Source organism: Radiomyces spectabilis, assembly GCF_025331425.1.
Source record: "Radiomyces spectabilis strain NRRL 2753 chromosome Unknown BYT42scaffold_17, whole genome shotgun sequence".
Classification (NCBI taxonomy): domain Eukaryota; kingdom Fungi; phylum Mucoromycota; class Mucoromycetes; order Mucorales; family Radiomycetaceae; genus Radiomyces; species Radiomyces spectabilis.
The window spans coordinates 180,264-193,680 of NW_026251942.1; the positions used below are offsets into that span (position 1 = coordinate 180,264).

The window sequence follows — 13,417 nt, forward strand, 5'->3', positions numbered from 1 at the left end:
AGTGTCTGTGCTCTTGATCCAAAAACAGCTTCACCTCGAGTCGATTCAAGTCCGAACAAAAGAAAATGTAACATTGCATTGTCCCACGGATGCTATTTTTTGATCGTGAGGGATTGTCGCGCACTCCTCGATTCGGAAAATGTGCACCTGGATCCAAACAATTATTTAAGCCGTTTTTTTTCTTTTTTATCCCTTGTTTGTATCTTTAATCGTCAATCTTTTTCTTTTTATACATTATTCCTTTTTTTGGAATCCATCCTATTTTTTTCTTTTCCCTCTTTTTCTTTTCCTTTATAGTTGATTTTATACGCTTTTGAAAGAGTCCTTTTTTTTTCTGGGGTTCTTTTGTTCATCTATCTGTTTATTATTTCCTCTGATCTACGTTAATCAACTGTTGTAATGAAATTCACTACGCCTTCCATTGTTGCGTCGGTATCATTACTGGCGTCCATGGTCAATGCCTTTGGGCAAGTGGCCCAGGTCGTCGATGCGACCAATTTTTGCGTCTTTTTACCACCCACCGATTCGGCGGACCGCAATATTGCCGACACGGAATGGAATGCTCAGGCGTTTTGTATGGGCAACACGCCCAAGGCCACCAATGCCGGTAAAATACCTGCTGGATTCATTCAGTCGGCTCACTTTGTTGCCACGGATAAATATGTTCAAGTGACGGGTCAAATCGATCCTACCAAAGCGAATCTGGATGTCAATGATGACGGAGGTCAATACGATATCAAAGCACCCGATGGCTCCTCCTGTGCTGGCTGGAAGTACTATGTCAATCTGATCGAACCCACCGGTCGTACCTACTGCATGCGATGCTGTGTAAGTTATCTCCCATCCAAGTGAAGAAGAAGAAAAAAAAAACCATGACCTTGCTCACCTTATATTTCTTTCATAGAACGATGACCGAACTTGCAATCGTGGTATCTCCGAAAAGGGATGTGCTCACATCATTCCTGGTGATTACAGTGGGCCATTGGATAATGGTGGTGCGGCGATTCCTCCACCTGCGCCTTCACCTTCGGCTACCAAGAGTGCCACGAAAGCGGCAGGTACGCCGGTGGCCCCCACCACACCACCAGCGACGGCGGTTCCTTCCACCAAGGCTTCCTCTTCCTCATCATCGTCTGCTTCTTCTTCTCCACTTGTTCCTGTTCCATCGGGCGATAACGTGGTTCCACCCAACTCTTCCTCATCGACTAGCAACACGAAGAATGACACCATGCCTGGCACGGGAGCACCCAAGGGCGATCCAGCCGTAGATCAACCTGTCAGCGCTCAATCGTTCGACAACGCTGCAGACGCTCGTTATCCTGCCGTCATCTTTTCATTGGCCATCGCTATGCTGTCGGTGACTTTCACCCTCCAGTAAATGATATCGCCCTAGGCGACTCCTTACATAACGGTGAGAACGCTGTGGTATCCCATTAGCAAGTTTTTGCATATTTTTTTTTTGTCTCCTCTAAAAACCTCCATTTCCGCCCCCTGAGCGATATCATTCAAAGCAGATTCAAACGATTGTTTTTATTTTGTCTCTATAGTATCATGTGAATTTACCACAAATCTTAATTGTATTTTATAACAAATCTTTGTTATGTCCTTTACTTTTTAAAAAAAAATCACCAAGTCCTTACAATTCATGGTGGATACAACGCGCCTTTCTCACCTTCTTCACACACATCCAGTATGTATCTCTCGATTTTAATCGGTGAGCACCCTAATTTTTTTTTATCCTCTTCCCTTGCAGCTGATTGCAGTGTGATTACTCTGTTCCAAGGTTTAAAGTTTAGCATGATACATGAGGCAACACAAAAATTAGGTTACACACTTTTTCAGCCAACGCCAACGAAACGGAAGAAAATGAGAAACATGATGTTTTAATGTACCCTTATTGCAAAGAGAGGTCGCGCGCGCTATCTTGAAAAAATAGGATGGGTTATGGATCCTGACAAAGTGAATGAATTCGCTGGAGGCAAATTACTGCTATAATTTCTAAAAGAATGGGCCGGTTGCGCAAAAATGAAATATAATATTTCCCATCCTCTGTAGAGGATGATCACTGGATGGGCCAATGTACGATAAAAAGGTGTCATCGAGTGCCGTGTCATCTTTTCGTTCCAAAAGGCCAAGCCTCATCCATCACGTTTACTCCCACGTCATCTAGGAGATCGTGTCGTGTCTTGGCATGGGCTACCTTTAAGAGCTAAAAGAAACCATCTTGACGGTCTTGAAAGAAACCCAATTTGTCAACGGTTAAAGAATAATTTTCTTGGCGATACAATTTCTACAACGCTGCCCTATACAGATGAACAGAGCCGCGGTATCGACGACTGCTACCTAATGGACAACATACAGACCAAGTCTTTTCTTAAATCAATGTTGTTTGTGCTTATCTTTTGCAAGTCAAAAGATGCGCATTTCTAATCGGCTTTGTACGTAGGGTGATTGACTAAATATCCACACCCAAACTGCCGTCGTCATCCAATGCAAGGTCAGCCTGCTCTTGCTGGGAAGCTCTTGCTGGGGTGTTTTTTTTATGCATGGTATAACATACTCAGCTTTCACCTCACTTTTCACGATAATTTTGTAAGCAGATCCCTTCATTTTCGTATACCAGTTACAGCTATAAACGGTTTGTTGCAATGTCATGGTCCATGTCAAAATACATTTCCAAGCGGCGAAGATGTAAAGCGGATATACAGTTGTACCGTGATTCGCATTAACGGATGGTCTCGTCAACAAATTAGATTTCTGAGATAAGCATTCTCGTACAACGTGACATATCGACTCATCGTTTGTTCTTGATTAAGCAATTTTCGGAAAAAGAATTAAGGACGGTATTTATCCGTATTGGGTGATACTGATGGCGATATTATCCATAAACGGCTCTTTGACATTTTTCGGTAGCAATCGCTTGAAGGAAGAAGAAGCGAGACATCGGTCATCAATACATACAAACAGACTGTGTTACTCTTGTCAATATACCGCGGGAGACCATTGTATTCTGTTACTCCGATGCAAAACCAAGCTAAAAAAGAGTTGGTGATACGTGGGTCCTATCACGATCCATTATACAATACGTACGAGACAAGAAATTCGTTGACTGTACGAATTCATCTTGATTAAGCATGAGCCTTGGTTGGCCCATCCATGATACTTTGTCTGGGTGCTATTCCACACGCCGTTATTTTAGAAAGGGAGACACACACTGTTGATGAAGGATGAGAGAATGGCTCGAAATTTGATTTCAATACGGATGGTGCCACAGTTAATAAGCGGGTCAATGTTGTAGGGTGTGCAAAGATGAAATTGGGCAATCAATTTCAAGCAAATACACTAGAATGATCTCTCCTTTCTAAAATAAACCAGAATAAAAAAAAGTTCAAGAGAACATAAGTTTTTGGCAATAAAGACCATGCATCATCTAGAAATGGCCCAATTTGACCAACGAGGAACGTAAGTGGGGTTTTATTGGTCCCGAAAAAAAAACAAATGTCGCTTCATCGAGTGAGCTACAATACAATATCATCCTGATTTACAAAAATCCGAGGAGCAACGTGCTTACAAGGATGGCGACAGTGTTACTCTGAAGGGTGCGAACAGCAGCCCCGGATTGGATGGGGATATTGTAATGCGTGTTGAATGCAGTGACGGCTCCAATTTTTTCCATGGGCGGCTCCTTTTGGGGGGCTGGATCGTCCCACCGAGGAATCACGGCCTGAGCCAATACGGGTTTGGCGAGAAGATCATGGGGTTCGTGATCGTCGACACATTCCGCTGCCGTCCGGAAATGGAACCCGTTCTCTTGCAACAAATCAATGATATAAGGCACCCGAGACACTGACGAATTGAAAATATCTACAACATTTGATCCATTTTTAGTCTTTCAAGACACCACAAGAGCGAACATAGCAACGAAAAATAAATAAGCACTGACCATGTTGGAGACTGATAAATCCTTCATCATCATGGGGGTTGGGACTGGGGGACTTGCCCGAGATAATGTCGTAAAAGACTTCTTCAATGAGTTCCGGGGCGTCTGGTTCTCTGTGAATCTTGTAATCGGTGGGATCCACGTTCCACAGGAGCATTTTATAGCCCAGAGCGCGCATGATGGCCTTGACGCGTGCATCGGCTTCCCCGTAAGGTGGACGCATGTACCGAGGTCGGCTGCCGGTGGCGGCTTCAATGGCCTTTTCAGTGGCTTTCATTTCGTAGACGATTTCCTCGTTGGTCAAACTCATGAGATGAGGGTGCGAGTAGGTGTGCGAGGCAATTTGATGGCCTGCAAGGAAAGCGCGTTTGACAAGATGGGGAAATTTCTCGACTTGGGCTCCGAGAACACAAAAGGTGGCCTTGACCTGATACTCATCGAGAACATCCAACAAGGAAGCGGTCAGAGCACTGGGACCGTCATCAAACGTCAATGCCCAATGACGGTCGCGAGGACACCCATAGACATCCGACGCGGAGGCCACGGCTGCACAGTTTTCGAAACATTTTTCATTATCTGTGCCGTCACACTTTGCATCTGGGCATACACCGGATCCCACAGGTCTGATAGGCGCGTTGGGTATGTCGTCGAGGTTCACCCCCAAGAGCCAAGCCGGATCTCTTGGTGTAGCCGAATGATCGTGATGGGTTCCTTGGACGTTTGTCCATTGAAAGCAAAACGTGGCAAGCAAAGCCCACCGAATAAGCAGGCTTCTTGGCGGCCGCTTACCGACACAAGCGTTGTAGACTGGCATGATGGATGGTAAAGACAATAAAATTGTCAGTCAATTCTCTTTTTCCGTTTGTAAAAAAAAAGCGCAATTATCATGTATATTTGCATCTTTGACATAACAAACATTGAAATAAACTATGTTTGGCTGAAAAAATATTGCCCAGTGGTGGCTCGGTTCTTTTTTCCAAAAAATAAATAAATGAAAGACGATCATGACACAATTTGACATATGGTTATGAGGACAACAACTGGACAAGCATTGGTGTCCATTGGTTCCAACCAGGGAAATGACGTTTACATAGCAAAAAGAATTGAAGATTCCATGATTAAGAGTATTATTAGCGGTTTTTCTCTAGTTAACACAATAGATAAAAAAAATGAAGAATAAAAAACAACAACAACAACAACAACAAATACCATTATAACAAAAAAATAAGAATCGATATTAAGAAGCTCCCTCATCACGCTTTTCCATTCGTATTTGCTTTCGTCAAACGTTGATTCGCTTGTCGATAAACATCCGTAGACGTGCTGTGTCTGCAAAAAAAAAGTAAAGCATCATGCATGAATATTACGCGACATCCCCATTGTTTTTTTTTTTTTTTTTTTTTTTTTTTTGCAGAAATTCCTAGGTTACCCTTCATAGTGTTCCATGGCAATGTGTTGATCTTCGTCTTCATCATCGGATCGAACATCCTTGGCGGTATCGGTGACCATTTTGTACAGGACCTTGAAAATCATGGCGGTCCAGAACAGGATCAAAAAGTAGAGACCGAGCATCAAACCAAGAATAATATACTTTACAAACCACGGGAAAAAGTGGCCGCTCAAGGGAGCCAGTTTAAATTCCGGCACGTACAATTCAGGCTCGGTATAGGTGGACCAGATAATGCGGCCGTACAAGTACACGCGAGTGTACATCCAAGAGATCAGCATACATACAAAGGTGGTATTGCAAATATAGCCCGGAATCATGTAATTGAGTGATTTCGCAAGCTAAATGGTGTATCACCAATGTGAGCATCTGTTAAATGACCGATTTCCCCTCTTTCATTGGTGGAGTGTTTCATCATCAACTTACTGCCAAGAAAGCGTCGGGAAGATCCATGCACACAAATACGGCATTGCCCACACGAGTAAAGTTACATCCGTAACTCAAACTGATCAGCAAAAGGGTATTAATGTGATGCATAACCAATTCTCGGTAATCTTTGCGAGGAGCCTCGATTTGCAAAACGAAAATCTGTTGAAGCCAAAACGCAAACTGAAGCAGATAATAGTATTTAAACTCCTGAGTGTAATCCAGCACAGGATAATCCCGCCAAAAATACGTCGTGTCGAACCACCAAGGCGAATGGTACATTACATACTACAAAAACCCCGAAAAAAAATTCCAGCCAGTGGTCAATGCATGTGTCGGTCATGTGGGCCATGTCTCTTGTGCTTACAATACCGTAGCTAAAGCTGATGGTGTAATAAATAAAGGACCATGACTGTTCAGCGAATCGTTGATGCTTTTTGCGGGCGACATGGGTTCGTACGGCAAGCGGAATAAGGATATAAGTCATGGCAAGGGCACGCAAGACGGTGAATACGCAGATATAAAACAGTAAAAAGGGAATGTCCCAAAGGCTTTTCTCGAATCGTCCGTCTGGCCGTTCATTACTGATGAAGATGAGCTTATCAAAGTAAGGAAAACGGAATAGGTAACCGATGAGCACCGGTGCTATGATACGAAGCGGAAACCCTATAAATGTATATAGACACGCCAACCATTTCGTTGCATAAGTATTTTTCTTTTTTGTTCTCAACAAGGTACGGGTGTCGTTTTGACAGTTTTTTGTTGTTGTTCTTTTTCTTTACCAATTTGATGCTGAGCAAGGTAATGTGTGAATTGTTTGAGTTTCGATGATCGAGCTTTACCGCTTTTCAACGGTGCCTTTGCTTTCATGGTTACTGAGGGGATTAGAAGAAAAAAAAAAGGAAAAAAGAACCAAACACAAATAAAAAAGAAGGAAAGCTTGCTCTTCTTCTTAATCGGAGTCTCTGTGTTGCTTGTAAAAAATCGGTCGAAAAAAAACAAAATAATTAAAAAAAATTCCCCCCAAGTTTCGACGAAATATTTTTTTAAAAGGCCGATCATTTCCATTTTCTTTCATTTGGGTCTGCAGGGAAGAAAAAAAATAAGACCAAGATTTTGTACAAGAATTAGAGTTCAAGGGATTATTTCAGAATGAAAGATCTTTTCTAATCATGAATAAGATGCATCAAACTGCCATGCAGGGTTTGGAAGCGTTTTGATACAATCGGTGCGTGGTTCCGAAAGGTTGGCATAAGTATGAAACGGCCGAGCGGACCGATCCCGGGCAGTGAGATGATCCATGCCGAACAATTCATGAAGAGTACTCGGGACCGAGCTGTGTTCAAAGATGTCAGTCTGGGGAATCAGTAACCCCTTGGGAATCCATGGTGAAATTAAAATCGCAGGCACCCTTATTCCAAGTCGCGTAAAGTCGAATGAAGGGTCTGTGATACCATCAGGATTCGCCACATCTGTCGGAGGCGCAACATGATCGAAAAACCCGCCATGTTCATCCTGAGCCAAAAAAGAAAAAAGGGGGAGGAGAAAAAATTGTGAGTCCATTCCCAATGCAAAAAATCTCATTTCTGAATCCAATCCACCGACCTTACCCAGACTAGCAGAAAGAGTAGATTGTTCCATTGAGGACTGGCACGCAACGCTTCGTAGACTTGTTTGTAAAACAATTCACCTCTTCGAATATCGTAAAACGATCCTGCATGAGGATGTTGATCGTTACGCAAACGTTGATCGACTCCAAATAGGGCAGGCTCAATGTACGTGTAAGAAGGCAGAACGCCTTTCTCCGCATCTATATAAAACTGATCCATGGTCGTCCCGGGACGGCGCAAGGGCGATCGAAAGTATCGATACAAGATCGTCGAAGGTATGGGTGAAGCCGAATAAATTCCATAACTCACATTGATGGCGTGAAGTTTTTCAAATGTCGTGGTGAGCGGGTATCCCAAAGGAGGAATATCGTTATTTACTACACCCCCCGCCGTCGCCGCATGCAAAAAATTACGGTTCGGAAATGTTGACCCTTATCAAGAATCCCCCATTTTGAGTGGATTGAAAAAATGTTGAAACCGCGCTCTCTGAATCAACTCACCTGGAACAGAAGAAAACCACCGCTGCAGTGTATAAAAGTAAAATAAAATAAAATGTTACATATGGATTATAAGGGTTATCGATGTCGTACGTTGATTGGTGGTGTTATTGGAAAAAAACAGAAAAGGGAAAGCTTACGTCGGAGATGGCATATTCTTGGACTAAGGTATATAGAACGGGCAAGGTGGATTGGTTCAGGCCTTGCATGATTTCGGCGGCTTTGTCTTTGCCTCGGTAACGAACGTAATTGGCTACAAATCCTTTCATGTTGGGCGAAGCGTCCGGGGCAGGTGAAGTGCCAAAAGGAATATTGTAAATCTGTTGGTTCACATCGGGAATAAAGTTTTCAGGTTCTTGTGTACTACAACAACCAAAAAAACCAGGGTCAGTTCATTTTCGCTTGTCCAAGCAGCGACGCAAAGTGTTTGAAAAAAGGGGATTTACTGAAACAGCCCGTCATGGGTTACACATATTTGCTCATCATCCGAAGTGTCGATGGGATTGCACATCGACGCGTCGGAACCATCGACGTCGGGACGAATGTCTTTGAGTTGACCAAGAAAATGATCAAAACTGTGATTCTCCATCATCAAAACAACCAGCGTTTCGATTGGATTTGATCGGCTCACGGGCCAAAGCAACAATGTTATTAAATAAAAGAGGAGGGAATTACGCATGCTGTTTTAAGGCTTTATTCAAAGATACCATCCTACAGCTTCCGATGATTATATATATAATAATGTGGGTGTCATAAATTTTTCAAGTCTATAAAGGAGTTGCAATCATATGCAATACTATTTTATGGTTTTTCTCATGTTGCAACCTTGATAAGATTTCTTTGATCTTCGACGCGATACCAACGGGTTGCATTTGTCAGCAATCGCGGTTTGAAATCCAGGCATGTCAGTGGCTTGCTCATCCATTGCACCATCTACCTTCCATATTCGGTAATTGAAAGAAAAAAATTCAAAAAAATCCCCTGTTGTTGCTTCATTGTCCCTTTGGTCTTTCAATTTTTTTTTTTCCTACTTGTCTTTGTTCTCGTCTTCTTTAGTTTTGCGTGTGTGTGATGGGGCTTTTATCTTTGGGAACACCTTTGCCTTGGAGTGAGGCCAAGAAGTATGCAGACCATGTCCGCACCCACGGCATTGAACAGTTTCTCGCCATTTATCGCAAACAAAAAGCTCAGCAAAAGCAATGCCTGCTTTGGGGTGACGAGGTAAATGTCTGCCCGTGGACCAAGTCATCAAACTTCACAGCACAAAGTCTTACAAACTAGCCAATAGGTCGAGTATGTAGTGGTCGAGTGTGACGAAGAGCAAAAACGATGCAAATTATCCTTGACTGTGTTTGATATCCTTGCCCAACTGCAACAACCCGAAGTGGCTGTACTGAATGGCGAAAGCACGTAAGCATCCAATCCACAGGTACATGAACGCTTGAAATTTACATGTGGATAAAAAAACAAAGTGAAACGCTGGAAGCTCTATGGAGACCCGAATATGGTCGATTCATGTTGGAGGCTACTCCGGGATCACCGTATGGATCCACCTTCCGAGATCTCGGCAAAGTCGAAAGCAACATGAAATTACGTCGTCGTTTGGCCAAAGAAAAAATGCCTTCCAACATGCTGCCAATGACTCTCGTCAATTACCCTCGTCTGGGCTGTCCCGGTGAATTGGAACCCGATCATGAACCCCGAGGCGAAGCGTGTCAGAGTTTATTTGTACCTGATGAGATTATTAATCCCCACGCCAGATTCCCGTTAGTAGTTTCTCATTTTGGACCCCTCTCTTGAGATAGGCAAGTCGGTATGGATAAGCTGATGCATGTTTTTTTTTTTTTTGTGTAGTACATTGACTGCCAATATTCGTCGTCGACGTGGAGCCAAAGTGGAGATCAACATGCCTATTTTCCACGATAAAAACACCCCGAAACCGTTCATTGATCCTACCATTCCATGGGATCGCGATTGGTTTGTTCACGATAAGGAAGCCAAGCAAGGTGCAGCCAAACCGGACCACATCTATATGGATGCCATGGCTTTTGGTATGGGCTGTTGTTGTCTCCAGATCACGTTCCAAGCATGCAACATTGATGAAGCAAGACGATTGTATGATCAGTTGGCTCCCGTGGCCCCCATTATGGTAAAACAACAAAACCGCGCTTCATTGCAACCTTGACTAACCATATCAAACAATGTGTGTGTTTCGCAGTTGGCTTTAACGGCCGCCGCTCCTATTTTCCGTGGTTATTTGGCTGATGTGGATAGTCGTTGGAATGTGATTGCTGCCGCTGTCGATGATCGTACACCAGAAGAAAGAGGACTCGAGGTAGGTTTTTGTTTTTGTATGTTTCATGATATAAGTGGCCTTTTTTTCTGACTCTTTTTGTTTATAGCCATTGAAGAACAATCGTTTTGTCATTAACAAATCTCGCTATGATTCCATCGATTGCTACATTTCCAAGGATGCCACGTTCAAAAACAAGTACAACGATCTTGATCTTGTGTATGATAAGGATATTTACGAAAAACTGCGAACCAACGACATTGATGATTTATTGGCCAAACACATTTCCCATCTGTTCATTCGCGATCCATTGGTCATCTTTAAAGAATTCTTGGATTTGGACGACGAAAATTCCGCCGATCACTTTGAGGTATCATCCTTTTATATAAAATGGCGCTTGATGATCTCTAATGCGAACCCGTTTTTTTTTTTATAGAATTTGCAATCGACGAATTGGCAAACCGTCCGATTCAAGCCCCCGCCACCGAATTCCGACATTGGATGGCGTGTGGAATTCCGAAGCATGGAAGTGCAGTTGACCGATTTCGAAAATGCCGCCTTTGCCGTGTTCATTGTTCTACTGACACGCGTGATTCTGAGTTTCGGACTCAACTTTTACATGCCGATTTCCAAGGTAAAAGTAGCTCCGGATCTTGGGAGCCACCGAGCTTCGGGATGCCAAGAAGTTAACGAAATGTCACTTTTTGTTTAGGTGGATGCCAATATGCAGACGGCCCATCATCGTGGGGCGGCAGTAAATGAACAATTCTATTTCCGAAAGAATGTATTCCCTTGTAAGTGTGACCTGCTGGAAAAGAAAAAAGAAGTTGACCAAAAAGTATTCATTTTTGTGTGTGCATGGCAGCCAATACAGATGAGGAGAATGATGATTATGAATTAATGACCATGAACGAAATTATCAATGGCAAGGTATGAAAAGAAAAAAAAAATAAGACTCCATTTGTGATGGCGTGATGTTGAAGCTGATGAATTGTTTATTTTACGAATTTTCCTAGGAACACGGCTTCCCTGGTTTGGTGCCTTTGATTCACAGCTACTTGAACAGTACCAATATTGATATTGAAACACGATGCAAGATCTCGTCTTATCTTTCTTTGATCAGCAAGCGAGCGAGTGGCGAGTTGATGACTGGTGCATCTTATCTTCGTCACTTTGTGATGAATCATCCTGATTATCAAAACGATTCCGTGGTCTCGCCTTCCATTAATTATGATCTGATCAAACACGTGGATCAAATTGCGAAAGGTCAAGTGAAAGCCCCCGAACTTTTAGGTGATTTCTCTGCCTAAATACGGTGTTACTGTTTTTATTCATTCCCTTATTACCCTTTTTTTCTTCTTCTTGTTTATTATTGTTGTTGTCTGGCTATTTGGGGCGCCATTGAACGAAACTTTTTTGCTTGCCGAAATGGAGAATCGTCTGTGCACCTTGTTATTTTATTTCTTTTACTACTTTCATTATGATTTTTTGTCAGTTAGACTGTTTTAGAGATGCCAGCGTAAATAAAAAAAAAGACACTGTCTAGTTGTATTCAGCGTCACACCTGTTGCAAAAAGATCAAAGCTTCCTTAATCCTTTGACGCTTCTTTGGTTCAAACAGAGGACCTGATCTGTATGCAGATATGCATGCACCGCCATGACCATGCAGTACGAAATTGGTCAGCATGCAAATGAGCGCAAATCGATTACAGCCAAGGATCAGACGTACGAGATAAAAATTCACCCACACTCTTTTTGGCGAGTCGTTTTACATCATGAATATGCGCAATCTTCAACGATACTGGGCCGCGCAAAATGACGCCAATATACAGTATATGCATGAGCTAAATTCTGGAATGGCAAAGTGACGAAATGAGCCTACTCGTCGCTTCAATTAAGGCAGATACCGTCATCAACTACCTTGTAAATACTTGGCGTGAACAAGTTCTATCCAGATAATAGAAGCATCATCACTAGTGCAACCCTGTTATTTTTTAAGAGATAAAAATTAGCGCAGCGGATATGGTATGGCACTGCGAATGGTCCAACGAAAGAGTCATCAGCGTTTGACCATCTATTTCAATATATGCATCTATATCAACGGAATAATTTCGATAGAGGCAATAACCTTTTATTGTACGTCGGCAAAGATTGACGTGGGGCAATAACAGGACAAGAGCTAAAATGCTTAGAAATTCTTTGCCTGAGATAACAAGGGCTGTCTAGCCTCCTAAGCAGCAGATCTTAGCCATACCTGAAGGGCAAGGGTCACCAAACGGGCCACAATATGGTGAACAACGTCCAGCGCTATCATGATCCTGAGCATAGCAGTAATACGGACGATTTTGTGGACAAGTTTGCAGACGAGGTTCGCAGGTAGGAGACCAATAGTTTTGTGCTTGGACCAGTGACATCGTTGCGAAACCAAGAACGAGGAAGGACACAGGAGTGGAAGCGTACTTTACCATTTTTGCTGATGCTTGGGTGTGTGGATGCGAATTACTATCTGCTTTGCTTATATACTGTTTGTTGCTTGCAAACACCATATGCCGTTGAGTAACCGATATCATGGTTCCGCTCTTTCGCATACATGCACATTTTTGGCAAAGTATAACAATCGGGTGGTTGGAGCCTCTTCATCAATCAGCTGAAATACGAGTTTCAAACATGAGCTGTTTTCCGGCTAAGACTATAAGATCATTGATAACTAAGTACTAACAGATAGAATCATGACGTCTAATTGAGAATTGCACGCCGTCAATCTGCGTTTCCATATCAAAATTTTTGTTTAAATCATGACTATCCAACTATACTGGCTATCCACGTGACAAGTTTATTTGGATGACATTCAGATCAATCCTTTCAAGTCATGTTGGAGCTTTCAAACTCACTTGTTGGACCTGCAAGGGTGAAATCAGAAAATACACATGAACCCCGCTTTACAGTGGATCGGTTCGGCATAAGCGATGGCAACAGCTCTGTCTATCATATCCCGAATTTTGGGATCATATCCAATTTAAGAATAGGCTCTGTGAAAAGAGCATGCATTACATGCCCTCTCATTCATGCTGCTAAGCCTTCTGTCGCCGCATTTTTGTTGACAGTTCCTGCTTCCGTTCCCTTTCCCGTGCTAGCCTCCGCAGCCGTTTTTGTGCCGGTGTCTGTTCCCGCTGGTGCTCCTTTTGCCCATTCGTTTATGGGGGG

At 42.9% G+C, this 13,417-nt stretch overlaps 6 protein-coding genes across 6 annotated transcripts; 2 read left to right on the forward strand and 4 right to left on the reverse strand.

The window, feature by feature from the left end:
• Positions 1 to 387: 387 nt before the first annotated feature.
• On the forward strand, positions 388 to 976 carry BYT42DRAFT_483351 (uncharacterized protein; the record flags this gene model as incomplete). The annotated part of the gene is made up of 2 exons (XM_051563716.1): positions 388 to 828; positions 905 to 976. Coding segments are annotated over 2 exons (513 nt in total), but the record flags the coding sequence as incomplete, so codon positions are not given.
• Positions 977 to 3,877: 2,901 nt separating this feature from the next.
• BYT42DRAFT_588386 (uncharacterized protein) lies at positions 3,878 to 4,823 on the reverse strand. Its single transcript, XM_051570258.1, has one exon. The coding sequence runs from the start codon at positions 4,752 to 4,754 to the stop codon at positions 3,885 to 3,887; it is 870 nt and encodes a 289-aa protein (XP_051418572.1). The 5' UTR covers positions 4,755 to 4,823; the 3' UTR covers positions 3,878 to 3,884.
• A 234-nt stretch (positions 4,824 to 5,057) lies between these two features.
• On the reverse strand, positions 5,058 to 6,793 carry BYT42DRAFT_588389 (TLC domain-containing protein). Its single transcript, XM_051570259.1, has 5 exons — positions 6,596 to 6,793; positions 6,181 to 6,479; positions 5,814 to 6,101; positions 5,370 to 5,728; positions 5,058 to 5,269 (listed from the first exon to the last, which is right to left on the reverse strand). Exons 1-5 carry the CDS (start codon positions 6,681 to 6,683, stop codon positions 5,194 to 5,196), a joined length of 1,110 nt encoding a protein of 369 aa, XP_051418573.1. The 5' UTR covers positions 6,684 to 6,793; the 3' UTR covers positions 5,058 to 5,193.
• On the reverse strand, positions 6,794 to 8,643 carry BYT42DRAFT_588390 (phosphoesterase). The gene is made up of 5 exons (XM_051570260.1): positions 8,367 to 8,643; positions 8,061 to 8,283; positions 7,924 to 7,945; positions 7,424 to 7,854; positions 6,794 to 7,328 (listed from the first exon to the last, which is right to left on the reverse strand). The coding sequence occupies exons 1-5, from the start codon at positions 8,597 to 8,599 to the stop codon at positions 6,984 to 6,986; spliced, it is 1,254 nt and encodes a 417-aa protein (XP_051418574.1). The 5' UTR covers positions 8,600 to 8,643; the 3' UTR covers positions 6,794 to 6,983.
• Positions 8,644 to 8,899: 256 nt separating this feature from the next.
• On the forward strand, positions 8,900 to 11,909 carry BYT42DRAFT_588395 (glutamate-cysteine ligase-domain-containing protein). Its single transcript, XM_051570261.1, has 10 exons — positions 8,900 to 9,141; positions 9,209 to 9,330; positions 9,393 to 9,686; positions 9,775 to 10,069; positions 10,139 to 10,255; positions 10,323 to 10,583; positions 10,650 to 10,847; positions 10,926 to 11,007; positions 11,079 to 11,143; positions 11,230 to 11,909. The coding sequence occupies exons 1-10, from the start codon at positions 8,992 to 8,994 to the stop codon at positions 11,521 to 11,523; spliced, it is 1,878 nt and encodes a 625-aa protein (XP_051418575.1). The 5' UTR covers positions 8,900 to 8,991; the 3' UTR covers positions 11,524 to 11,909.
• Positions 11,910 to 12,333: 424 nt separating this feature from the next.
• On the reverse strand, positions 12,334 to 12,689 carry BYT42DRAFT_588396 (uncharacterized protein). Its single transcript, XM_051570262.1, has one exon. It carries the CDS (start codon positions 12,679 to 12,681, stop codon positions 12,436 to 12,438), a length of 246 nt encoding a protein of 81 aa, XP_051418576.1. The 5' UTR covers positions 12,682 to 12,689; the 3' UTR covers positions 12,334 to 12,435.
• Positions 12,690 to 13,417: the final 728 nt, after the last annotated feature.

Coding starts and splice junctions, on each gene's coding strand:
- BYT42DRAFT_588386 (XM_051570258.1), bottom strand. CDS start 4,754: ATGCCAGTCTACAACGCTTGTGTCGGTAAGCGGCCGCCAAGAAGCCTG.
- BYT42DRAFT_588389 (XM_051570259.1), bottom strand. CDS start 6,683: ATGAAAGCAAAGGCACCGTTGAAAAGCGGTAAAGCTCGATCATCGAAA. Junction 5,729..5,813: donor TTCCCGACGCTTTCTTGGCA/GTAAGTTGATGA, acceptor TACACCATTTAG/CTTGCGAAATCACTCAATTA. Junction 5,270..5,369: donor GCCATGGAACACTATGAAGG/GTAACCTAGGAA, acceptor TTTTTTTTGCAG/ACACAGCACGTCTACGGATG.
- BYT42DRAFT_588390 (XM_051570260.1), bottom strand. CDS start 8,599: ATGCGTAATTCCCTCCTCTTTTATTTAATAACATTGTTGCTTTGGCCC. Junction 8,284..8,366: donor ACCCATGACGGGCTGTTTCA/GTAAATCCCCTT, acceptor TGGTTGTTGTAG/TACACAAGAACCTGAAAACT. Junction 7,855..7,923: donor GTGGTTTTCTTCTGTTCCAG/GTGAGTTGATTC, acceptor ATTCTTGATAAG/GGTCAACATTTCCGAACCGT.
- BYT42DRAFT_588395 (XM_051570261.1), top strand. CDS start 8,992: ATGGGGCTTTTATCTTTGGGAACACCTTTGCCTTGGAGTGAGGCCAAG. Junction 9,687..9,774: donor AATCCCCACGCCAGATTCCC/GTTAGTAGTTTC, acceptor TTTTTTGTGTAG/TACATTGACTGCCAATATTC. Junction 11,144..11,229: donor ACGAAATTATCAATGGCAAG/GTATGAAAAGAA, acceptor GAATTTTCCTAG/GAACACGGCTTCCCTGGTTT.
- BYT42DRAFT_588396 (XM_051570262.1), bottom strand. CDS start 12,681: ATGGTAAAGTACGCTTCCACTCCTGTGTCCTTCCTCGTTCTTGGTTTC.